The following is a 26,107-nucleotide window of genomic DNA, read 5'->3' as shown; positions in this document are numbered from 1 at the left end:
CCACCAGAGCCCAGCAAGAAAGGGGATTCTGGTCCAGGCTTCCTGGGAGAAGGTTGGATGCAGGGCCAGCCTGGAAGGATGGACAGGGCCACCTTCCCACCTGGGCTTGAAGGCAAGTTAGGAACCCACTCAGAAGCCAGAAGAAAAGGGAGTTTGAGTGGTACAGTTATGGATGTTGGCCACCCTGATGAAGGAGAGAAGGACCATCCCTGAAAAATTCCCTGCCCGTCGAGTCCCTGGGTGATGCCTTTTCATCTGGGTGCCCACATCAGATGCCTTGTGCTGTGCACTGGGCAGGACCCCCACCACTCACAGATGCATCCCCAGCACCTTGCTCCTCATTGGCCTCCCCTGCCTCCTCCTTCCTCTAGCTTCCACTGGAAGAAGGTGTGGGGAGGGCAGGACTGGCAGCAGGAAGGAATGGGGTGAGCGGGCTGGGGAGCCAACCCACCTCCCCACACACAAAGGCCGAAGAAGAGGAGCAGATGCCACCTTGAGTTCTGAGACTGGCTCAAGAAAAAGTTGTTCCTATTGTTCAGTCACTCAGCTGTGTCCGACTCTTTGCGACCCCATGGACTGTGGCACGCTTTACTATCTCCCAGAGTTTGCTTAAACTCATGTCCATTGAGTCAATGATGCCATCCAACTATCTCATCCTCTGTCACCCCCTTCTCCTCCTGCCTTCAATTTTTCCCGGAATTAGGGTCTTTTCCAGTGAGTCAGTTCTTCACAGCAGGTGGCCAAAGTTTGGAACTTCAGCATCAGTCCTTCCAATGAATATTCAGGACTGATTTCCTTTAGGATTGACTGGTTTGATCTCCTTGCAGTCCAAGGGACTGGTTTGATCTCAAGAGTCTTCTCCAACACCACAGTTCAAAAGTATCAATTCTTCAGCGCTGCATAAAACAAGTGGGCACTGCTAAAACTCAAGGGGTGCGACTCTTCCCGGCTAGTTGGAAAGTGGGGAAAATAAGCACACACAGAATGCCACTGGGAGTTGATATTTATGGTTTAGATAAAGCTTTCAATTGTCTAATTCTATTCTGGGACTGCCCTGGTGGATGAGCTTATTAGAGGAGGCAGCCAGTCCATTCTCCAGAGGGCCAAGTGTCAGTGGGCGCATGAAGGCTATTTTCTGAGCATCTGTGCTTTTCCAAGAACTGGCTGAGGACCAGACACCTTGGCTCAGCTCAGCAATGGGCAGTTCCTCTAGAATCAAATCAGGTCCACCATCCCTTACAAGGCTCCAGAATACTTAGACTAGTGACTCCGGAAAGTTTTGGACAAACAGCCCCATCCAGGAAAATATATCTGATCTTGCATGCTCAGTCACTCAGTGCTGTTTGACTCATGACCCCATGGACTGTAGCCTGCCAGGCTCCTCTGTCCATGGGATTTTCCAGCAATAACAATGGAGTGGGTTGCCATTTCCTTTTCCAGGGAACTTCCGAATCCAGGGATCGAATCTGCCTCTCTTGCATTGGCGGGTGGATTCTTGACCACTGGACCACCTGGGAAGCCCAGTGTCTGAGTCCTCAACCCCTGTATGTGAATATACCTCTAACTTACATGCTAAGAGGCGGCTTGGTAAAGTGGTTCAGGGCACAGGGTGTGGGAATAGCCCACCACTTTTGAAATCCTGGCTCTGGCCTCATACAGTGTGTTGTGCTCAACACTGGGAATATCTGTGCCTCTGCTTACTCATCTGTAAAATGGGGACAATGAATGGTAAACTTTCATCTTCCCTAACAGCAGTCAGTAGCTCCAACCAACTAACCAGAACGTACAACCTATCTCTAGTGGGTCGTCGTTTTTCTTCTAACAGCTGAAATTCTCTGGAAGATTTTTACCCAGGTAGGAAATTCAGTTTCTAGGTTAACCATTCCAAACTATTTTTATAGGTAGCAAACTTATATCACTTTTGGTAGTAGAAATCAAATCATGATGGAAACATTTAAAACTATTATCCTTGGACTTCCCTGGTGGCACAGTGGATAAGAATCTGCCTGCCAATGCATGGGTAATAAGGTTCTATCACTGGTCTGGGAAGATTCCCCATGCCACAGGGCAACTCAGCCCGTGTACCTCAAATACTGAGCCTTTGCTTTAGAGACCGTACTCTGCAGTAAGAGAAACCACTGCAATGAGAAGCTCACACACCACCATTAGAGACCTCCTCGAGCAATGACAAAGACTCAGCACAGCCATAAAAAGAAAAATCATCTTCAAAAAGACTCTCCATTGCAGGAGCTCCTGTAGAAAGGTTGTTTCCAACTCAGGGTTAAAATATCCCTTAAAGGACATTTATTAATTATAGTCATTATTTCTTTCAATATCTATTAATGGCATGCTGCTGATGGACACTTGGAGTTGCAATAAAAGTCAGGAAATCTTGAAGTGTGGCTTTCTGGGAAATAAAAGCAAGTAATTCGTCTTCAGAGGTCTTGTTTTCATAAACAAACCAGACCAATGATGTACTGCAGCCTGAAAATGGTGGCAGCAGCTGTAAGCAGCACATGCTGGAGAGCGGAGTGCATGCTCATTTGGCTGCAGAGTTTGCCCATCACTGGAGATTTCTATCCTGGGCAATCTCGAGAGAGAGGCACCCACGTGATCTGGACCCACTTGCTTAGATGCGCCCTGCCGTCTCTTTTCTCCGCCTTGTTGTCCTCATGTGAGGTTTTAAGAGCATCCTTGTCTGCCTGCCGCTGCCTCCCATTCCATGGACAGAAGTGCCATGCTTCACACCCCAGCCCCCTTCCCAGCAGCATTTGGGTCATTTCCAATCATTTGCTTTTACAAGCAACATGACAAAGGACAGCCTTGAGAGTTACTTTCATAGTTTTGCCGAATTTAACTTTTGTGTTACAAAAATGGCTAAGCGTGGAAGAACTGATGCTTTCAAATTGTGGTGCTGGGGAAGGCTCTTGAGAGTCCCTTGGACTGCCAGAAGATCAAACCAGTCAATCCCAAAGGAAATCAACCCTGAATATTCATTGGAAGGGCTGATGCTGAAGCTCCAATACTTTGGCCACCTGATGCAAAGAGTCAACTCATTCGAAAAGACCTTGATTTGGGGAAAGATTGGAGGCAAAAGGAGAAGCAGGCAGAGGAAGAGATGGTTAGATAGCATCACTGATTCAATGAACTGAATTTGAGCAAACTCTGGGAGATGGTGGAGGACAGAGGAGCCTGGCATTCTGCAGTCCATGGGGTCACACAACTTAGCGACTGAACAACAACTTTTGTGTAAATTCCTAGGAGTGGGTTTCTGAGTCAGAGGGCAAACACATGAATTTACCTAGTCATTTCCAAACTCCCCTCTGTGGTTTTTGTAGGATGGAGTAGCATTTTAATAGAAACTTCTCTTGTAACACAAATGCCTTCAAATGAGCTCTGTAAATTGCTCTTTCCCATCCTTGAATGAAATCATGGCCAAAGCTATATTTTTCTAAGAGCTTTGTGGCAATACATTTATTTTTAGGTATTATAAGTCCTGTCCTGTTTAACATTGAATTTTCTGTGTCTGGCACCCTTAAGGGCCTGCCTTAGGCTCAGGGTTTAGAGGGGGAGGGGAGGTGTGGCTGGATTTATCTCTATTCATTTCTATTTCCCCATCTTGATCACAACGGTGCCTCTGATTTTTCCAGGACTGAAACAGGAGTGGAGAGGTAATGGGCATGAACGTTCTTGTTTGGCTTCGTGGTTGGTAGATTCTGAATGTGGCTGATGTTGACATGCAGGGGTCTCCTCAGAACCACTGTCTCCTCCTCTCCACCCCCACCATGGACTCCCACCTGCAGCTTCCTGGTGTAGGCAGAGCCACTGCTAGCCAGTTGGCCACTTACTACTCCCTCCTTAGTCTCTAGCACTTGACAGTTGACACAGAGGTTGGCAAACTTTTTCCACATAGAGCCAGGTAGTAAAAATCTCACTCTTTGACAAGAGACACTTTCCGTTTCATGCACTCAAGTCTGCTGCTGTAACATGAAAGCACTCTGGACAACATGTGAACAAATCACATGGCTGCATTCTGCTGCTGCTACTGCTGCTGCTAAGTCGCTTCAGTTGCGTCCGACTGTGTGTGACCCCTAGATGGCAGCCCACCAGGCTCCCCATCCCTGGGATTCTCCAGGCAAGAACACTGGAGTGGGTTGCCATTTCCTTCTCCAATGCATGAAAGTGAAAAGTGAAAGTGAAGTCTCTCAGTCCTGTCCAACTCTTAGCGATCCCATGGACTGCAGCCTACCAGGCTCCTCTGTCCATGGGATTTTCCAGGCAAGAATACTGGAGTGGGGTGCCATTGCCACCTTTCTAATGAAACCTTATTTAGAAAAAGCAGATTTGGTCCACAGGCCTTAGTTTCTGACCCTTGGGATACCACATACAAACTCCCTCTGGAGGTCCTCTCTTGTGGGGTCCTTCTGTGGTGACCAAGGTCTAGATTCCTGTAACAGGAACACGTTGTGCCCACTGAAAATAAGCACCTTGCCCACACCAGCAATAAAGACAGTAGTGACAAGACTTTTAGACTTGCTCCTCTCTTCGTTGAAGAGTCCAAGGAAAGGAAAAGAAGGACAAATTGTCTGAAACTAGTTTTTAATTATTATTAAGCTATTATTTACCACCCCCTAAACTTCTTCCCTGGTGGCTCATGGTAAAGAATCTACCTGCCAAGCAGGAGACCCAGCGTTCAATCCCTGGGTGAGGAAGATCCCCTGGAGAAGGAAACAGCAACCCGCTCCAGTATTCTTGCCTGGTGAATCCCATGGACAGAGGAGCCTGGAGGGCTACAATCAATGGGGTCACAAAGAGTTGGACACAACTTAGCAACTAAACATCAATAATGAAACGTAAGATGATCGTAAGATGCACCATCTGGAATGCTTTTGGCTGCAGCCCTGGGATTTCTTTGGAAGGACTGATGCTGAAGCTGAAACTCCAGTACTTTGGCCACCTCATGCGAAGAGTTGACTCATTGGAAAAGACTCTGATGCTGGGAGAGATTGGGGGCAGGAGGAGAAGGGGACGACCAAGGATGAGATGGCTGGATGGCATCACGAACTCAATGGACGTGAGTCTGAGTGAACTCCAGGAGTTGGTGATGGACAGGGAGGCCTGGCGTGCTGCGATTCATGGGGTCGCAAAGAGTCGGACACGACTAAGCGACTGAACTGAACTGAAACAGAAAACTATAGATTTAGAGTGGATCAAACAAGTAGGGGTTTATTTTTCTCCAAATCAAGAAGTCTTTTGAAATAGTTGGTAGAAGATCAAAATCCCAGGGAAAGTCAGTGTCAGATCTCTGCTTTTTTACCCCTGACCTCTTGTTCAAGGTCAGAATTTGGCTAACTCTGTTAGAAGTCTTGTATTTTTATCAAAGGCAGGAAGGAGGAGAAATGATAATCCCAGCCATACCTGCCACCCTTATCAGGAAAACACACACTGCCCCTGAAATCCCCCAGGATACCACATTTAAGTCCCACTATCCATAGCTGTGTCCTTAGCCACAAAGCAAGTGACAGTGAAAAGATTCAGGCTGCAGAAAGGGGACTTGGGAAGGTGTTCCAGGTTGATCAGCCAACTGAGAATATCTGCCACAGGTCAGGAAACAGAATTATGACCACTGCCATCTTTCAAAAACTAGACACAGACGCACATGATGAGAATATTCCCCATACTCTGTGTACGCACAGACTTTAACTTCCAATCAGGCTCAGAATGTTTCTATTTTAAATATGAAAGACAGCCACAATCACCAGATACTTGAGGAAAGCCTCTAGGTGAGACACAGAGACACTGACAAACACCTTGAGAGAGGGAGCCCAGGAGAAACAGAGGCAAGGCGGGAAGATGAAAGAAAACTTCAAAAAAATCACAATTTTTCTCAGAGTAATGCAACTTTGAAACAAGGATAGGACACAACCAAAAGAGAAACATTCAGAGGAAAAGAAACTGCTCTTGAAAATTAAAATTAAGATAGCAGAAATGAATATGGAATGTAGAATCAAAAGACAAAGAGATGAGAAATAGGAGAGACCACACAGAAAGGAGCAGCATCTGGATAACAGGAGGTCCAAAAGAGAGACTAGTTACTAAAAAATTTCTCAGAACTGAATGGCATGAAATTCTAGACTGAAAAGACACACCAAGCATCCCAGAATAAACAAGACACACCATCACGAAGTTTCAGAATTCCGAGTCTAATAATATCACACTTATCTCATATTTAATTCACATACAAAAATAAGAAATCACAATTGCATTAGGCTTATTAACAGCATCAAAGCAAAAGGTAATGTAAAACTAGCTTCACGACTCTGAGGGTGCTTCAGTAGAAAACTCTAAAGTAAACACACACAAAAAAAATATTAAATTTAATGAATGAATTCAGCACAGTTGAATGATATGAGATTAATATACAGATATCTGCTGCTTTTCTATACACTAATGAACTAGCAGAAAGTTTTAAAAATCCCATCTAAAATTATATCAAAAGAATAAAACACCCAGGAAAAAATTAACCAAGGAAGTGAAAGACCTATACTCTGAAAATTATGAAACACTGATGAGGGAAACTGAAGATGATACAAAGGAAATGGAAAGACATCCAGAGTTCTTGATATTGGAAGAATTAATACTGTCAAAATGGCCATAGTCCCCCAAGTAATCTACAGACTTAATACAACCCCTATCAGAATACCCATGATATTTTCCCCAGAACTGGAACAAACAGTCCTAAAATTCAGATGAAATCACAGAAGACCCCTAATTGTCAAAGCAATCTTAAGAAGCGAACAAAGCTGGAGGAAACATGTTCCCAAACTTCAGACTATACTATAAAGCTATAGCAATCAAAACAGTGAGGCACTGGTACAAAAACAGACACACAGATCAGCGGAACAGAAGAGGGAGCCCAGGAATAAACTAATATACCTATGCCTATGGTCAGTTAAACTATGACAAAGAAGGCAAGAATACACAATGGAGAAAAGACAGCCTCTTCAACAAGCTGTGCTTGGAAAACTGGACAGCTACATGTAAAACATGAGGATTAGATTATTTCCTCATACCATATACAAAAATAAACCCAAAATAGTTTAAAGACTATTTTGTAAGACTGTTTTTGTAAATGAAAGACCTGAAACTATAAAACTCCTAGAAGAGATCACAAGTAGAACATTCTTTGACATAAATCATAGCAGGTTTTTTTTTTTTTGGATCTATTTCCTGAAGCAAAAGAAATAAAAGCAAAAATAAACAAACAGTGTCTGATTACACTTAAAAGCTTTTGCACAGTAAAGGAAACCATTGACAAAATGAAAAGACAACCTACAGAATGGGAGAAAATGTTTGTCAATACTATGACAAGGGATTAATATAAAAAATATCTGAACAGTTCATACAACTCAATATAAAAATTTTTTTAAATGGGAAGAAGACCTGAATAGACATTTTCCCAAAGAAATCATATAGATGACCAAAAGGCGCATGAAAATATGGTCAGCATCATTAATCATCAAAAAAAAAGCAAATCAAAACCACAATGAATATCACCTCACATCTGCTAGAATGAAAAAGTGAAAGTTGCTCAGCCGTGTCTGACTCTTTGTGACCTAGTGGACTATAGGGTCCATGGAATTCTCCAGGCCAAAATACTAGAGTGGATAGCCTTTCCCTTCTCCAGGGGATCTTCCCAACCCAGGGATCAAACCCAGGTCTCTCGCATTGCAGGCAGATTCATTACCAGCTGAACCACAAGGAAGCCCAGAAATACTGCAGTGGGTAGCCTATCCCTTCTCCAGTGGATCTTCCCAACCCAGGAATCGAACTGGGGTCTCCTGCACTGCAGGTGGATTCTTTACCAACTGTGCTATCAGGGAAGACCCCTGCTAGAAAGGCCCTCATCAAAAAGTCTACAAGTTACTAATATTGGCAAGGATGTAGAGGCAAGGAAACCTGTGTACACTGTTGGTGGGAATCTAAATTGGTACAGCCATTATGGAAAACAGTATGGAGGTTCCTCAAAATACAAAACATAGAATTACTATATGATCCAACAATCCCATTCCTAGGCATATGTCCAAAGCAAGCAAAAACAGTAATTTGAAAAGGTACAAGCACCCAATGTTCATAGCAGCATTATTTACCAAAGCCGAGATCTAGAAGCAGCTCAAATGTCCATAAACAAAGTAACGGATAAAGATGATGTGGTATGTGTTATACATATTATGTACACACACGCACATACACTGGATTATTACTCATCCATAAAACGAATGAAGTTTGGTTGGCCATTTGCAACAACACAGAGGGGCCTGGAGATTATCATGCTTAGTGAAATAGGCCAGAGAAAGACAAGCAGTGCATGAAATGACTTAGATGTAAAATCTAAAAAACAAAATAAAGGAATATATATAACAAAGCAGAAACAGATTCACAGATACAGAGAACATACCAGGGGTTACCAGTGGCAAGAGGGAAGTGGGGATGGGCAAGACCAGGGAAGGGAATTAAGAGACTAAAAACTACTATGTATAACATAGATAACCAACAGGATATATTTTGTATAGCAAAGGGAGTTATAGCTCTTATCTTATAATAACATTTAACAGAGTATAATATGTAAAAAAATACTGAATCACTATGATGTACATCTGAAACTAATATGATATTGTAAATCAACTATACTTCAATAATAAAGAAAAAAAGTGGAGTTTCTCTATTCACTCTTGGGTGCAGATCAGAGGAGGTGCTGATCCAAGGAGCCACAGGAAATGGGAAGTGACTCCCAGGGACCACTGGCTGTGCTGACCCCCAGAACTCCACCCCCCACCCCCCACATACACACACAGCTCTGGTGAATCTGGGTTGGAGCATGAGGCCCAGATTTGAGGTTCAGCAGGTCCCTTTCTCCCTGGAGGCCTGAATATAAATACTGGGATTTCTGTTCTGCAGCCAGCCTCATGGTTCATAAGCCTAGGACAGTGAGCGTTCAAAGAGGCAGAGATGAGCTGGTTCCATCTGCAGTGTCCACTCAGACATGGAGGGGAAGGCAAGGACCCCACCTCTACCAACAGCCCAGCCACTGGGCACTGCAGTATCTCCTGTTTGGGTGGAGTGAGCAAGGAGGGGTAATGGAAGTCACCCATGTCTTACGGGATGAATGAGCCAAAATGCACATACACTTACTGATCAAAGGATGACAGAAAACATTTTATATTTTTTGCAATTTGTATATACTGAAGAATTGACATTATGGAGACCATAAGCAAATTGTCACATAGGGAATTCTTAAACACACATGCGAGCCACCCTTGGGTGAACGTGTTTATGGATTAGATGACATGTCAGTGTCCGTGGACCAGGAACTTGGCAGTTTTGTGACCTTGGCAGCCCCACTCCTCCACATCACAAGGCGTCAGCCACTCAAAGGGTTTTGAAAATCCTTATGGTCAGAGTATTTGATCTTCAAAGGAAGTTTTGTGGTTGTTTTTAACCTCAAACAAAATCTCCCTTTGCCCCCCAACCATTTTCTCCCCGTGCTTACAAGTCACATCTTCCTCTTCCAGAAAAAAGTTCAAAGTACACACAGCAATGAGAGGCTCACTCCGGACTGACTCACAGAGGCTTTCATGAGTTAGATTCTAGAACACTCCAGGAAGTTAGGATTTGGGAAGCAGAGCTTTAAAACTCTGCTTTGTGACTCCTGGGCCAAACTGATGTTCTTTAGTGCATTTGGTGGTAGAGAGTAGTCATTTTCTTTTATTCCTCACATATTAGCCCAGCCTGGGTAAGCTGTGGTTCCACGCAGGAGGGGTGTAGTGGCCCCAGTACACTGTGCTCATGCCAATGGCTCTGTGCCCCTGAAGCCTCCTGGGACACGACCTGACAGCTTCTCTGCCAGTGGCTTCAGGACCACAAACGCGACCTGCATTAGCCCTCACCCAGGACCCACAGGAGTGGGCAATAAATGCCCAGCTCCCTCTCCCTTCAACTGGAACAGCTGAGTCTAGGCACCATTCCCTCTCAAGAGATCCTGGGGGACTGAGCCCACCACCCACGCCTGTAACCTCTCCTTCCCAACACGTCCCCTCCCCGCACTGCCCCAACCTCTGTGCACCATTCCTGGAAACACCTCCGGAGTGAACTGCCCACCTCACATCCTTTCTCTGTTTCCAAGGGAACCCAACCCAAGGCACCAGCTAAGTGGTTGCCTGTACCCTGCCTCCCCCCAGGCACCCCGAGTTTAACTTCCCTTTCTAACTCAGAAACTCTCCTCCACAACCATATTTAACTCCCCTCCCCCAACTCCTCACACCCTGCACACCCTTGGCCTAAAGCATGTAGATTAACGTTTTCACACTTTGCAAGGCCTTTATTCTGGTAAAATTGAAACTCAAAGCACAATTTAAAAACAGATGAAGGTGAATCAGCTCTTCCTGTTGTTCAGATGCTAAGTTGACTCTTTGCAACCCCAGGGACTGGAGTACACCAGGCTTCCCTGTCCTTCACTATCTCCCAGAGTTTGCTCAAACTCATGTCCATTGAGTCAGTGATGCCATCCGAATATCTCATACTTTGTCATCCTCTTCTCCTCCTGCCCTCAATCTTTCCCAGCATCAGGGGCTTTTCCAATGAGTCAGCTGTTGGAATCAGCTCCGTATATACATGTATCCCCTCCCGCTCAAGCTCACCCCCTCCATCCCAACCCTCTAGAAGGTCATCACAGAGCAGCGAGCCGAGCCTCCTGTGCTATACAGCAAAGCAATTACGCTCCAATTAAAAACTTTTTAAAAATAAAAATTAAAAAAACAAAACTTTATGTTTCTGAGGAAATTTTGGTAACAATAAAGAAAAGAAAAAATTTACCTTAAAAAACAAACAAACAAACAAAAAAACAGGTGAATGAGGAATTCCATCAAAAACCAGGCACATCAGAGTGACTCCCCACGGCCCAGGATGCTGGTGCTGTGTGCCCCTTCACCTGTCTGGTTTCATCCTGGAATGTGGGCCCCCTTTCTAAAGGGGTCTTTATCCATGCCCATCACCAGACTGATACTGTACCTCATCACCAAACATTCTGTTTACTGTCTTTACAATCTATCTTCTCAGTAAGCACATAGATTCTAGAAAAACAAGGGCTGTCTTGGTGAAGTTGACTGTTACATCTCAGGGCTTGGAATAGGGCCTGGTATACAGTTGCTGCTACTGCTAAATCGCTTCAGTCGTGTCCGACTCTGTGCGACCCCATAGACAGCAGCCCACCAGGCTCCCCCATCCCTGGGATTCTCCAGGCAAGAACACTGGAGTGGGTTGCCATGTCCTTCTCCAATGCATGAAAGTGAAGAGTGAAAGTGAAGTCGCTCAGTCGTGTCCGACTCTTAGCGACCCCATGGACTGCAGCCTACCAGGCTCCTCCGTCCATGGGATTTTAGTAGGTGTGTAATAAATTTGCCAAATGAAGGAATAAATCATGGTCATCCTTTGAATCTAGTTCAAGATTCTTTCATCTCTTCAATCCCCAGGCAGTTGAGTTAGAAGTGCCTCACGGCATCTAGCAAGAACTAGGACATTAGGAACAAGACGGCCCACAAGCACAGGCCTGCTGCCACTGCCCGCTCCTGCCCACACGGATGCTTCTGATGGACAGCCTCCCTACTGCTCTGAGCAGTCACTACCAGGCCTGCTGAGTTGCAGTGCTGAGTTGCCAGGATTTCAGATCCCTGGTACTCCTGGCTTTTGGAAGCAGATAATATTTTGTTGCGGGAGGGGCTCTGTCCGGTGCATTGCTGGGCTCCACCTTCCAGATGCCAGTGCCACCCCCCAAATTGTGACAGCCAAAACATCTCAGAAGCAGACGGTATTAAGAAGAGGTGGCAAGAATACATACACAGAAGAACTATACAAGAAAGATTTTCATGACCCAGATAACCACGATGGTGTGGTCACACACCCAGAGCAAGACATCCTGGAATGGGAAGTCAAGTGGGCCTTAGAAAGCATCACTACGAACAAAGCTAGTGGAGGTGATGAAATTCCAGTTGAGCTAGATCAAATCCTAAAAGACGATGCTGTGAAAGTGCTGCATTCAATATGCCAGCACATTTGGAAAACTCAGCAGTGGCCACAGGACTGGAAAAGGTCAGTTTTCATTCCAATCCCAAAGAAAGGCAATGCCAAAGAATGCTCAGTACCACACAATTGCACTCATCTCACAAGCTAGCAAAGTAATGCTCAAATTCTCCAAGCCAGGCTTCAGCAGAATGTGAACCATAAACTTCCAGATATTCAAGCTGGATTTAGAAAAGGCAGGGGAACCAGAGATCAAATTACCAACATCCATTGGATCATTGAAAAAGCAAGAGAGTTCTAGAAAAACATCTACTTCTGCTTTACTGACTATGCCAAAGCCTTTGACTGTGTGGATCACAACAAACTGTGGAAAATTCTTAAAGAGATGGGAATACCAGACCACTTTACCTGCCTCCTGAGAAATATGTATGCAGAACAAGAAACAGCAGTTAGAACTGGACATGGAACAACAGACTGGTTCCAAATTGGGAAAGGAGTATGTCAAAGCTGTATATTGTCACCCTGCTTATTTAACCTATAGGCAGAGTACATCATATGAAATGCTGGGCTGGATGAAGCACAAGCTGGAATCAAGATTGCCAGGAGAACTATCAATAACCTCAGACAGGTAGATGACATCACCCTTATGGCAGAAAGTGAAGAAGAACTAAAGAGCCTCTTGATGAAAGTGAAAGAGGAGAGTGAAAAAGCTGGATTAAAACTCAACATTCAGAAAACTAAGATCATGGCATCCAGTCCCATCACTTCATGATAAATAGATGGGGAAACAAAGGAAAGAGTGAGACTTTATTTGGGGGGGCTCCAAAATCACTGCAGATGGTGAAATTAAAAGACACTTGCTCCTTGGAAGAAAAGCTATGACCAACCTAGACAGCATATTAAAAAGTAGACATATTACTTTGCCAAAAAAGGTCCATCTAGTCAAAGCTATGGTTTTTCCAGTAGTCATGTAAGAGATGGACTATAAAGAAAACCGAGCAACAAAGAATTGATGGTTTTAAACCATGGTGTTGGAGAAGACTCATGAGAGTCTCTTGGACTGAAAGGAGATCCAACCAGTCCATCCTAAAGAAAATCAGTCCCGAATATTCATTGGAAGGACTGATGGTGAAGCTGAAACTCCAATACTTCGGCCACCTGATGAGAAGAACTGACTCATTGGAAAAGACTCTGATGCTGGGAAAGATTGAAGGTGGGAGAAGGGACAACAGAGAATGAGATGGTTGGATGGCATCATGGACTCGATGGACATGGGCTTGAGTAAGCTCCAGGAGTTGGTGATGGACAGGGAAGCCTGGTATACTGCAGTACATGGGGTCACAAAGAGTTGGACACAACTGAGCAACTGAACTGAACTGACTACACTTAAAAATATCTCCAGGGATTGCCCAATGACCCCTGCAGGACAGTTTCCCAGAGTGTGACCTGCCAGATCCAACCAGTCCATTCTAAAGGAAATCAGTCCTGGGTGTTCATTGGAAGGACTGATGCTAAAGCTGAAACTCCAATACTTTGGCCACCTCATGCGAAGAGATGACTCATTGGAAAAGACTGATGCTGGGAGGGATTGGGGGCAGGAGGAGAAGGGGACGACAGAGGATGAGATGGCTGGATGGCATCACCAACTCGATGGACGTGAGGTGATGGACAGGGAGGCCTGGCGTGCTGCAATTCATGGGGTAGCAAAGAGTTGGACATGAGTGAGCGACTGAACTGAAATGAGTTAGACTTACTTGCTACCTCTGATATAAAGCTGGATACCACCACCTTTTGAGAGGGCTGGAAACCCAGAAGCTAACATTTCACATCACTCACATTTTCTTTTTTTTTTCTTTTAAAGATTTTTTTTTTTGATGCGGACCATTTCTAAAGTCTTTACAAATTTGTTACAGTATTGTTTCTGTTTTATGTTTTGGCTTTTTGGCCCTAAGGCATGTAGGATCTTAGCTTGGCGACCAGGGATCAAACCTGCAAACTCTGCTTGGGAAGGCAAAGTCCCAACCACTGGACTGCCCAGGAAGTTTCTGCTTTAGTGAAAATGACCACTGTCCTCTTGAAGACAGCAGGCAGCAAAACAAGTGTTACTAGAACCATTTGTAACAACTTCTTATCTGTGCTGGAAGAGTGCCCCAGATGGTGGCACCCATCAAACAAACAAATGGTTATGTGTTGGCAACAAGGTAACCACAGGATGGGCGAGGAAGCCCCAGAAACTTTGGCAAACAGAAAAGTGGAATGTCTGCTGAATCTTAGCATCTAAAATATGGCACTTAGATGTGTATGTCTCTTAAACTTTCATTTTCCTAGTAATTCATTTTCATTGATTTACAAATTACTGCTCAGGACAGACTGCAAATTTCAAAAGGATGCAGTCAGCACAGAGATTTTTGAACAGCAGGGCTTTAGAGCTCTTGCTCTGCAGAAAGTGCATACCACCTTTCAAAATTGCCAAATGCAAGCAAGCGTCTGGAACACAACTTGCTGGAGGTAGAGATTTCCTAAGCAGTCAGCATGAGTGCTAAGTCACTTCAGCCATGTGTGACTCTTTGGGACCCTATGGACTATCTGCCAGGCTCCTCTTCCGTGGGATTCTTCAGGCAAGAATACTGAAGTCGGATGTCATTTCCTCCTGGGTGGGATCTTCCCCACCCAGGCTATGAACCCATGTCTCTTACATCTCCTGTGTTGGCAGGCAGGTTCTTTACCACTAGCGCTACCTCACACTTAAACAACCAGGCTTCAGGAAGAGGAAAGAACCTGCTGCTTCCGCTCAGGAAATCACACGGCAGAGGACACTGTCTCTGTCACGGCCTGCAAACAGTGTCCCAGGGCTGAGACCAGGCCGGCCACTGAAGGGGTAGCTTGCGGGTGGGAGATGCTATAACGGGCAGACTCCCAGGCCTCGGTGCAGACTGTCCTGTCTGGTCAGTCTGGACTGGGTCTTGGGAATCTGAATTTTAAACCAACTCTACAAAGTGTGCTTGCTTCCCAGGTGGCTCAGCGGTAAAGAATCTGCCTGGGTCGGGAAGAGCCCCTGGAGTAGGAGCTGGTAACCTGCTCCAATATTCTTGCCTGAAAAACCCCATGGCCAGAGGAGCCTGGAGGGCTACAGTCCATGGTGTTGCAGAAAAGCCGAACACAACTGAGCGACTAAACAACAACAAACAGGTGTGTTTGGTCCCCACCCCAGCCCCCTGTGGCCAGCTGGTTTATGAAGCTGGTTTACTTCAGTTTTGGCCTTCCAACCAGCACCATGCGGCCTGCCTGCTTCCCATGGCTTGAACCAGGTTCCACATCTTCACAGACCCCAGGTGACGTACCTGCAAGCAGCTGCTGAAAATTAGAGCTATCAGAAGGGCTCACAAACAAAACAGATTATAATCACTGAGTGCTGGGGCTTCTAGAAGGCATCTCAGGTCACGCGATCAATCCCCTAATTTACACAGGACGAAACTGAGGCCCCGAGCGGCTGGAGAACTTGCTCATCCACACCAGTATTTGGTGAGCAGACTTTCCGGGACCAGCACCAGAAACGCCTAATTCCCCAAGGCTGACAAGCGGGAGATGGTGGCTTGTCAGGCTGAGAAAAGCTAATGAATTTCCCCAGGAGACAGCTCAATGTAGCGAAGATGGCTCTGAATGTTCCCTCTGCGGCTTGGGGAATCCACACCTCCTTCAAAAAGCAGCAGCTTCCCAATTCCAGCAGCACATCCTGCCTTGAAAGGGAGTCAGAGCTGATTATCCCGCTCCCCTGAGGCTGCCTGGAAAACTTGGATTCAATGCTTTCCACCCTTTCCCCCCACAGTGCCACTTTCTGAAGGGGCTGCTTCGTGGTTGTTCTCTTGGGCTTCTGGCACAGGGTTGGCAGGCAGACAAACTGAAGCAGTTTTCAACCCCCTCCCAAGAAGGCCATTTATCCAGCACAGGGCTGAGGTGGGCTGGAGGTCTACAGGGTCCCTGCTATTGTTCTGTTAGTAGCTCAGTCCTGTCCAACTCTTTGTGCCCACCAAGTTCCTCTGTCTATGGGGATTCTCCAGGCAAGAATACTAGAGTGGGTTGCCATGCCCTCCTCCAGGGGGTCTTCCTGACCCAGGGATTGAACCTGCATCTCCTGCATTGCAGGCAGATTCTTTACCATTTGAGCCTGCCGGGTTCTCAGGAGGGCCGGGTATAAATCCTCCTGTGCGTCCTCAGACGAGTGTGAGATGGAGTGAGAGGTTCCCACTGCCCTTTAAGATGAAGCTAGCCCAGGCCACCACCCCTTAACACTGCAGACAGTCCTCTTCATCTTCCTAAACTGGCAGGGCTGAGATTGTGTGTTTCCACATACAGGTATATGATGCACCGTATAATAAAACTTGGAAACACTCAACCTGATACCTGTGCAGGGCAGCAAGCATTAACTCAGAAACAAACCTACTAGCTTTGTTTCTCCCCTGTGGTGATGTCAGCCCTCCAATAGTCTCTTTACTCTTCGAGAACTCCAAGAGCAAAAAAACAAACTATTTTTTTTTATTAAGTAGTGATAGATTAAAAAAAAAAGTCAAATAGTCCATCTGGGCAAGGAGATGAGGAACGGAAGCCATGTGACAGCCAGTCCAACCGTGTGTCACACACACATTTCCCACAGCTTGGGAAATGGCCCAGAATATGGCACACACACCCTTACTCACACTGCGTGTGTGCGTGCAATCCAACTCTTTGTCACCCCATGGACTGTAGTCTGCCAGGCTCCTCTGTCCATGGGATTCTTCGGGCAGGAATACTGGAGTGGGGTGCCATGCTCTCCTGCAGGGAATCTTCCCAACTCAGGGACTGAACCTGCGTTTCTTGTGTCTCCTGCATTGGCAGGCACAGTCGTTACCACTAGCACCACCCGGGAAGCCCTACCCACACTGCACCATCACAATGTATGCACAAGGCACAGAAGCCCAGGTGAGCCATCCACCTGCCTCACCGGTGTGTTCCGTTTCCCAGGTGGTATCTAGAGTCACTATCGAACAATGATTCCGGTGTCAACACCCTGCCTGGGCTGGGCAGGCAGAGCAGAGAGAGTGTAAGGAGGGACCTGTGACAGATGGCAGGGGAGCCAAGTGTATGCAGAAGGCCCATTGTTTGTCCTAAATGGGGGCTCTCAGGCTCAAGGGAGCCGTGGCTTGCTCACCATCAGATAAGACCCAATGCCTCCCCCTGCTGCCCTCTGCTTGGGGCCAGGGTGAGAGTCAGCAGCCATGACCCTCAACCTCAGCCCAGGTGGACCCTGAATCCAGAACCAAAGGCCTGACCTGCTCCTTTCAGTGTCTGAGACATAAAATAAACCTCAAGGCATGCTGCTCCACCCCACGGGGAAGGGAAAGTGGTGTCAGGTCTAAAGTCCTCTCCTCAGGTCCAACACAGTCCACTGCGGACACAGCCCACCGTGGAGAAGAAATCAACCATAGCAGTGGCTCAACTAGACCTTCCTCTTATAGTTTTAGCTACACTGAGTTCAGCGATCATTCTAGGAGCAAACAGGAAGCCCAGAGGAGGTCAAGCCACCTTCTGACGACATAGGAAGTCAGGCAGAAGTCAAGAAAGGGCTGTGGATGCTTCACGGAAAAGCACGTGTATTTCATATCCTATAGATTCCATTGAAAGGGGAAGACAGATGCCTTCCAAAGTCTTTACGACATGAAATGCAAGCTTACAGCATGAGTATCTGTGAGTCATAGGTATTTAAACACCAGTGATCCGAGCCTGCCTAAGTGGGCTTTTCCCAGGTTATGCAATGATTCCAGCAATTCTGGAATTAATGCAACATGACAAGAGACATTTTAAAATTTTAAGTGATTACTCTCTAGTGAGGAAACAGACAATGAAATACAGAAAATAACCCCAAACCTTCCCCTCCTCGACCTCCTGCCCTGTCCCACAGTGCAATATCGTGTCACAGACTGTGTCAACATAGCACCAAAACCACCATGTGCTGCGGCCTTTGATGAAAATTACACTTGAATTCCAAATTAAAATAACAGGCCATTAAAAGATGGGAGAGAATGAAAGGGAAAAGATCCACAGAATGATAAACTTAGAATGAACTTGAGTGGATTAAATTATGTGTCCCTCTGAACCACCACCAAAAAGAAATATTAAAAGCGTGAACCCATGACCTGTCTTGAGAGTTAAAATCAAGCCACAGTGAAGTTGGACTGGGTCAGGACAGGTCCTAATCCAGTGACTGCTGTTCTCATAAGAGGAAGCAGATCTGGACATAGAAACACACATGGGGTCTGGGGTGGGGGAGTGGTGTTACAGGAAGACAGAGGAAGGGATGGGAGGACGCAACTAGGAGCCAAGAAACAACACGGACTGCCTGGAGCCACCAGCAGCTGGAAGAGGCAGGAAGGATCCACCCTCAGAACCTTTGGAGGGAGTGCAGCGTGCTGACACTTTCATTCTGAACTCCTGGCCTCCAGAACTGTGAGAGAGTACATTTCTATTGTCCTAAGTCACCTAGTTTGTGTTCTTGCATTACAGCAGCTGCAGGAAACTTAAAATAACCAGTTGGAAAGGGGAAGCACAGGGAGGTTGTCACCTGCCCATCGTCATGTATGAAATACCGCTAGGACCCAGGACACTGCGGTGGCTCCAGGGTGCTTCCCACTATGCCCAAGTCATTCACAGACAAATGAAGGTGGTTCTTTAAAAACAAAAGTCATTGCAGGGACTTCCCTGGCGGTCCAGTGGCTAAGAGTCGATGCTCCCATTGCAGGGGGGCAAGGTTGAATTCCTCATCAGGGAACTAGATTACCAGCTAAACATCGTTCATGCAACAACTAGGAGTTTGCACATCACAACTACATGCTGTCACTAAAGATCCCTGATGCCTCAAGACCCAGTGCAGCCAAATAAATAAACAAACATTTTGGTGGTTGGGGGAAAGACACTGCAGTTCAAATAGCAGCATGCACAGCAGTGAAATCTTCAGACTGTGGACCCAGGCAGACCTGATGGTTAAAGTCAGCCTAGCCACTCACCAGCGTGGCCAGGGACACATGACCTGGCTTCTCTGAGCCTCAGTTTCCCCGTCTGAAAACTGAGTCAAACAACTGTATGTACTTCACAGGGCTGTTGGAAAGTGAGAATGAAGTAATCTGGGCAAAATGCTTAGCGTGGTGTTCAGCACCCAATCAGCCTGAAATCAAGGTGAGCTACCAATACACAGTTGTTAACAATTTCTCAGATTCTGCCTCTCCAAGTTGTTTGGAGCAGATTCCTGGGCCTGGTATTTCATGATCCTCTGTAATAAGACCTTTGATGTTGAATTATTATTCCAAAGCTCTGGAAGGGCAACTTCCCCCACCTCAAGCAGCTGGTGGGAACCTGGCGTTGGTTTCTGGCTCTTTCCGTGCGAGTCATTTGTCCTGGCTTCACTGTCTTTAGTTATTTATCTTCTCAATTCGTTCCATCAAATTTCTTCTTGCTGGCCTTTTTCCAGCCTCCCCTGAAGTGAGTTTAATGTAATTTGGGGACACTAGGTGGCTTGTTCTGAAAAAGGCAAACCTTTAAATTGTATATGAAGGATACATCGTATCTTCAGTCCAGAATCTTTCAGGTAACTGTGAACTGAGAAGCCAATGAGTCCATGTTTGAATGAGTCCGTGATTGAAATGTGCAACCCCTAATAATTTGTGAGCTCTTTACCTTCAAATGTCTAAACCCCAAAATCACTTTGCTGTCTGTTTTATCCATATTAGCGGAGATGACAGAAAATCTTTCAACAGAAACCCAAAAGCCTTTTTGAAGCCATTACCAAGTACAAAGCCTCAGACCTTTAGCTTCTCTAGTTGGATTTATTGTGTCAGCATGAAAGTCTTTTTTTAAAAAATAATGGAAATTGCTGTAATTATAATCACTTTAGAACACCAGTATTATTATTAATAAGACCAAATTACATGGTTCAAGCAGCTGCTGGTTCTCTCCTGTTAGAAGGAAGTCATGTAATGGTATCAGAGCCCCAGCTCTCATCTCCATGCCAACATGGGGCTGCTTACATACGGGCTTCCAGGTGGATGCCTGTGATGCCTTGGAAGGGTGTCAGGCCGAAAGAGGGACCCCAGTTCTTGATTAAAGCACCCAGGGACTGAACACATTCCCAGCCTTTCCCAGGAGAGAGCAAGGAGCATGGGGCTCTGGTTCCTGTTGAATCTTCCTGTACGGTCTCTCCCATGCATGTCTGGATCCAATTATTCAGGATGCTGAGGCTTGAGCCTCACCCTGAAGGAAGGGGATACACAGAGGGGTGGCTGGGGCTGGGAGAGTCCAGTCTGGGTCATATGTTAAGTTCCTAATACCTGAGGGTGCACAGTTCGGGGATCTCTGGTTGATGAGAAAAACAAGAGGCCAAAAACCAAAGAAAATAAGTCAGAAGGGAGGAAGGGAAGGGACCAGGTGTTTGCCAGGTCATTGAGAACTTGGGTTCTGGAGTCCAACGGCCTGGGTTCAACTTGTGGTGCTTTCTAGAGCTTTGCTTTTGCCTTGTCCCATTGCCGTGGGAAAGCCTCTCAACTCCAAACTTCAGTTGTGCTATCTACTAGATGGGGGTAAGAACTTGGGGCCCTTCTGAGGATTCCTGCGGAAGGCACCTGGAAGGCATGTAACACGGTGCTGGCCACAAGGGGAGCCCTCCATACTATCTATGACTATTCCTTCATTTTCAAAAGATTCTCTTGGATTTACAACTCCATTTTTCTCTCCACCTAAGCCAGTTTTATTTTAGGCTTCAGAAAATCCACAGAGCACATATGCAGGACTCTTGGCAATTAACAGAGCAGGAAAACTTCCATTAAGTTCAGAAGTCACCCCACAGCTGCCCCCTCTTGCCTGTTACAGACCCCCAGTTAGTGGTCTGGGATGTTTCAGGAGGAGGCAGGCAGAGAATGAATTCTGATTTACTTGTCATTAACACCTAAGAGTTTACAGTAAGCATTTGGAATGAGCACACATGAATTCTGCTATAAAGCAGCTTATTACTAAATCAGGCCAAGGAAAAGGCACAGAATATTTCACTTCCCGTCAAATGTAAAAATTAAATCTAGATTGTTAAAAAGAGCCTTCCCTGGAAACATGAGAATGTATAACTGAGAAGTAACCTTGAATGAACTACTTCCTTGGCTTCAGTAAGACAGCAGCATAAGATACTCAATACATTCTTCTTAATTCAATAAACTTCGTCATTTTAGAGTAAAGGTGATTGGACTAATTAATAAAGACAAACTATTATTTGAGAGTCCCTGGGACAGCAAGAAGATCCAACCAGTCCATCCTAAAGGATATCAGTCTTGAATATTCTTTGGAAGGACCGATACTGAAGCTGAAACTCCAATACTTTGGCCACCTGATGCGAAGAGCTGACTCACTAGAAAAGACCCTGATGCTGGGAAAGATTGAGGGCATGAGGAGAAGGGGACAACAGAGGTTGAGATGTCTGGATTGCATCACCGACTCAATGGACATGAGTTCGAATAACTCCGGGAGTTGGTGATGGACTGGGAGGCCTGGCATGCTGCAGTCCATGGGGTCGAAAAGAGTAGGACACGACTGAGCGACTGAACTAAACCGAACTTTGGGTGTCAGGACCCACACTGCCCAGATTAATTTTTGTTGTTGAGTCACTCAGTTCTGTCCAAGGGATTTCCCAGGCAAGAATACTAGAGTAGGTTGCTATAGTTGAGAAAATTCTCTTCCACTCAAAACATCAAGACACACATTCCCAGGTGGTAATGATTATTTGTTCCAAAAGATTATCCTTGGGCCACAAGAGAGGTTCACCCTCAATATCTCAGCGAAATCTCCTGAAAAATAAAATGTACCAGACTCTCACTGCCAGCGCATGATCTCACGTGGTAGCCTTCACCAGTACCAACCTCTCCTGGCCAAGTTAAGCTTTGTCAGCTGACTCCCTCCCCCTCGACTTCCCACTGCCCCCCAACCACCCTCCACCGGAGATGCCAAAAACAGCCCTCAGATGAAAGGCAAGCAGAATCAAAGTTTTGAGCCGCAATACATTTTTGAAGGCTTTTCTCTTTTCAACTAATTAAACAAGTATAGAAGTTATTCAGTGGGGTTTCTTTTTTTAAAGAGATTAGCATGGCATGTCTTTCCTCTTAAGAAAGCCTTGAATAATTTAATTAGAATTACACCGAAGTCATGAGTATGTGCTATTTATGGAGGAATCACAGCTGAATTAAAAACCAAATGACAATGTTAAAAATAAAAATAAAGTATCTTCAGACAGCATATTTGATCGATAAGAAAAACTTGACTTGAAATCACAGATTGAGTACTCTGGAAGGAGGAGGGGAGCCAAATCTACTCCTAGGATTTGGTTTTTCTTAAAATGACCGGGCCTGGGCACATGGGTTTCTTGCTACAAAAAAGTGCTAATAACTGAAAATCAGGATAAGATCGCTGTTTGATTTTAATTTGCCATTGGGAGACCACTTGGTCTCCGGGAGCCTGACTCAGCCCATGTTTTTTTCCCAGTCCCTTTACTGCATTTAGCACGTTCCATACACGTGCATAGACTCTTTCATCGGTGCTGAGGGCCCAGGCAACCTGGAGCCGCTGGGCATCTCGGAGGAAACTGCCTAGCCAACTCGGAGAGAGCAAAGTGGCGCCGTGGAAGCACGGCTCCTTCCACCGGCAGCCAGCGAGCCAGCCTGCTAAAACAGCGTTGCTTTGAGCTGAGATAAAGCAAGAATCCCTTGTAAGGGGTACTGCGCCGTTGGAGGCTGGCCACGAGCCTCCTGAGCGATGAGACAGCACGGGGGCGGGGGTGGGAATATTAGCGCAAAGTGATTTCCCTCGGATCAGCAGCATCGCTCCCTGGGCCCACCAAACAGTCTCTTCGCTGAAAAGAGGTGTCGTTCGCCAGGGGCAATGCCGTTAGAGGCAAGTTACAGGTCTCTCGCCTCGCAGGCACATGGTGAGGAACAGCTAACAAGTTCGGAAGCACGCACCCCGGCTGCGCCGGGGGCTGGGCAGCTCCGCATCCCGAGTGCGCGCGCCCTGACTCCCGACCTGGAGCCCCGCTGGGTCCCCAAGATCTCTCCGGGGACAGCTGCTGCTGCTCTGTGGGAGACGCTAAGCTGCGGGGGAGGCACAGCTGGGCGCCCCCAAAAGTCCCCCAGAAGCCCCCGGCTGCAGGGCGCCCAGTCGGAGAGGGCTGGCTAGCGCGCACCGACCTACCTTCTGCGGGGGGGTCCCGATCTGCATCTCCAGGTAGTAGCCGCGGCCGGAGTCCCCCTGCAGGTTATCCACCATAGCCAAGAAGTTGGCCGCACCCCCAGCGGGCTCCAGGGCGAGCGCCAGGCCGTCCGCGCGGGGCTTAGCGGGGGGTCCGGGCCCCGGGGTAGGCACAGCCCCCCGGCTCGTGGCCGAGGCCACCCGGAGAGGCAGCGTGAAGGGCGCGGAGGCCAGCGCCGGGGCCGCTCGTAGGAGCCACTGAGCCAGCAGCGGCAGCAGCAGCGCCCGGGCCAGCGCGCCCATGCCCGCGGTGGGGCTTGGGGGGCGCGCTGGGCCGGGCCCGTCCCGTCCGGCGACAGCGGCTCAGCGACTCGGCGGCGCGCGGGGCTGCGGGGCAGGGCTGGGCGCGCAGCGGGGCCGGCGGCGGCGGACCGGAGGAGGAGGACCGAGAAGGAGGCGCGGCCGGAGCGGGAGGAGGAGGCGCCGGAGCCGCCCCAGCCCGCGCCAAGTTCTGCAAGTTGGTCGCCGCTGCCCCCTCTGGCGGGCGGCGGCTGCCCCGCAAGGGCCGGGCCCCTCCCCGCCCCGGCCAAGGTCAAAGCGAGGCGCGGGGTGCGCCCGGGTCCCCTCAGGCTGGCCCCGTTCACCCTCGCTCGTCTCGGGCGGCGCCTCTTTCCCGGGAAACTAGAGTCCCCAATTTCCTCGGAACGCGCCCCGCTGCCGCGGCCAACGGATGTGACGAGGCTCATCTGATACCAGAGGGGAAAGTTTCGGGAACCCTTAAAGGGGCAGCGAGGGCCTGAACGGGCTCCCTGGCCCCGCGCTCCAGGTGCCCCGCAGGTGTTCCCCAGCCCCGCAGTGGCGGGGGCTGCCAGGGGTGACGTGGGGGTCAGAGGGAAGTGCAGGGAATCGTAAAAACGCAGCGAGCATCTCAAGGAGTGTAAGAGTCTGCGCCTCCCCTCGCCAAGTCCGTCCCTGCAGCCTTTCAGCCTTCCCGGAGTCCGGCTGCTTCTCGGGGCATTTTCCGTGCATTGCGCACCCCCACCCCCAACCCGCTTTCCGCATCCCCACTTCTGAGGCCCCTGAATGATTTTGACGAGATCTGATTGGAGGCTGGGAGAGGTTTGGGTTTGGAGAGCCGGGCGAGGACGCGAGAGCTTTGGAGACTTCCCCCTAAAAAGCCTGGGGGAGGTGGGGGGGCGGTTTTTGCTGCTGTAGCTGCGCCGGCCTCGGTTCTCCTTCTGCGCCCAGCGTTTCGGCTGGGAGGTGGCGTCAGCAGCTGGCTTTGAGCCTGGTCTTCTTTGCCCCCTGCTCGACCGTAATGCAGATAGGATGCTGCTAGGAGCTGCACTTCACCTGCCCCAGGACTCCCTCACTCCATCGGACAAGTTGCAGTCATCATCCAAAATCAGGGCCATTGAATTTACAGCTCTGCCTCCATCCCTCCCGTTCCCGCTTCCCCCAAGCTCTCCACGGATCCTCTAATTAATACTTGTTTAGCCACAGACACCAAGGCAGACCCAGAAATGCATTCAGTAATGCAAGCGATCAGAGTGATTTTATTTTAAATATTAAACGCAGGGGGGACAATTACACAAGCTGAAGTCCATTGATTTCTACTGAAACAGGGAGTAGACAATGCTTTCTACCTCCTCCAGCTGAATTATGTTGGCTGTTTTTAAAAAAAAAGCCAACAAGCCCATCTTCAAACAGTAGGGAGGTTGGAGGAATCTTCCCTCCTCCCTGCAATTTCCAGTTACTGCTACTCAAGATTTGATTTTTACTCCTATCTTCTCAATTTTAGAATCATGTCTAGCTCTGCAAGGGACCCTTATGTCAGAGATCTTCAGCTGTATTGATTTTCAGATGACTTTAACTATAAATCATACTTTGCCCAAACTATATCCCAACTTTAACAAATCCCTGGCCACACAAAAAAAGGCCCGGTTGGGTCCTGGGATATAACCTAAGTTGATATTCCTCATAAATCTGCATAGTGATTCCAGAGCTATTATATTCATATATTCACATTTCAAATTCAAGGTTGGAGAAGTGTAATTTTTAAAAAAATGATTATTTATACTCCTCAGTGTCCAGTCTTGAGGGGTTCAAAAAGACATCGAGACAGCTCTCCGAAGACTGCAACCTTGTAAAAAAAACCCATGAAATTTATTAAGGACATTGACACACGGGCTACGTGACATAGAAGTTCAACATAAGAGACATTTGCTCTAATAATTAAACAGCCCAGGAGAAGTTTTTAAAAACCGAGTCTAATTAAGGTTTGTCCTTCAGGAAACTCCTGACTCCATCTAATATGAGTATTCATGAGCTTTTCATTTTAAGAGGGCTTGTTTAGGTTTGTGGGTAAACAGATGCAGTAAAATATAGTCACAGAGGACCTCAGGCAGTTTTAATGGAGGGCAGAGCTGCCGCATCAGAAAATAATGCAGACAGAAGTGACAGCATCTGATGACTGTCCCCTGGGTGGCATCTGTTTTTATGAATGGTCTTAGAATTTTTGACCCCTGCTCAGAACTATGGTGCTGGCTGGATCTGGGAAACAATCATTTTACTTCCAGGTGTTTTAACTGAAATCATATGTGGCAGTCCTCCCATAGGGTGGCTTTGGGTCTCTATTACAGCATTCTTGAAGGGCTTCAAGAAATATAAATCTCAGATATGCAGATAACACCACCCTTATGGCAGAAAGTGAAGAGGAACTAAAGAACCTCTTGATGGAGGTGAAAGAGGAGAGTGAAAACGTTGGTTTAAAGCTCAACATTCA

At 47.1% G+C, this 26,107-nt stretch overlaps 1 protein-coding gene across 1 annotated transcript in view; it reads right to left on the bottom strand.

Moving 5' to 3' along the window:
- The window catches only part of BACE2 (beta-site APP-cleaving enzyme 2), a 104,569-nt gene extending 80,535 nt beyond the window's left edge, over positions 1 to 24,034 (bottom strand). Inside the window, exon 1 of the mRNA XM_018051631.1 lies at positions 23,326 to 24,034. Coding sequence (XP_017907120.1) covers positions 23,326 to 23,625 — 300 coding nt within the window. The 5' untranslated portion in view covers positions 23,626 to 24,034. The remainder of the gene's footprint in view (positions 1 to 23,325) is intronic.

The sequence above is a fragment of the Capra hircus genome, chromosome 1 (assembly GCF_001704415.2).
Source record: "Capra hircus breed San Clemente chromosome 1, ASM170441v1, whole genome shotgun sequence".
Classification (NCBI taxonomy): domain Eukaryota; kingdom Metazoa; phylum Chordata; class Mammalia; order Artiodactyla; family Bovidae; genus Capra; species Capra hircus.
The sequence above is the reverse complement of the archived record's forward strand: the minus strand, read 5'-3'. Positions and strand labels throughout refer to the sequence as shown.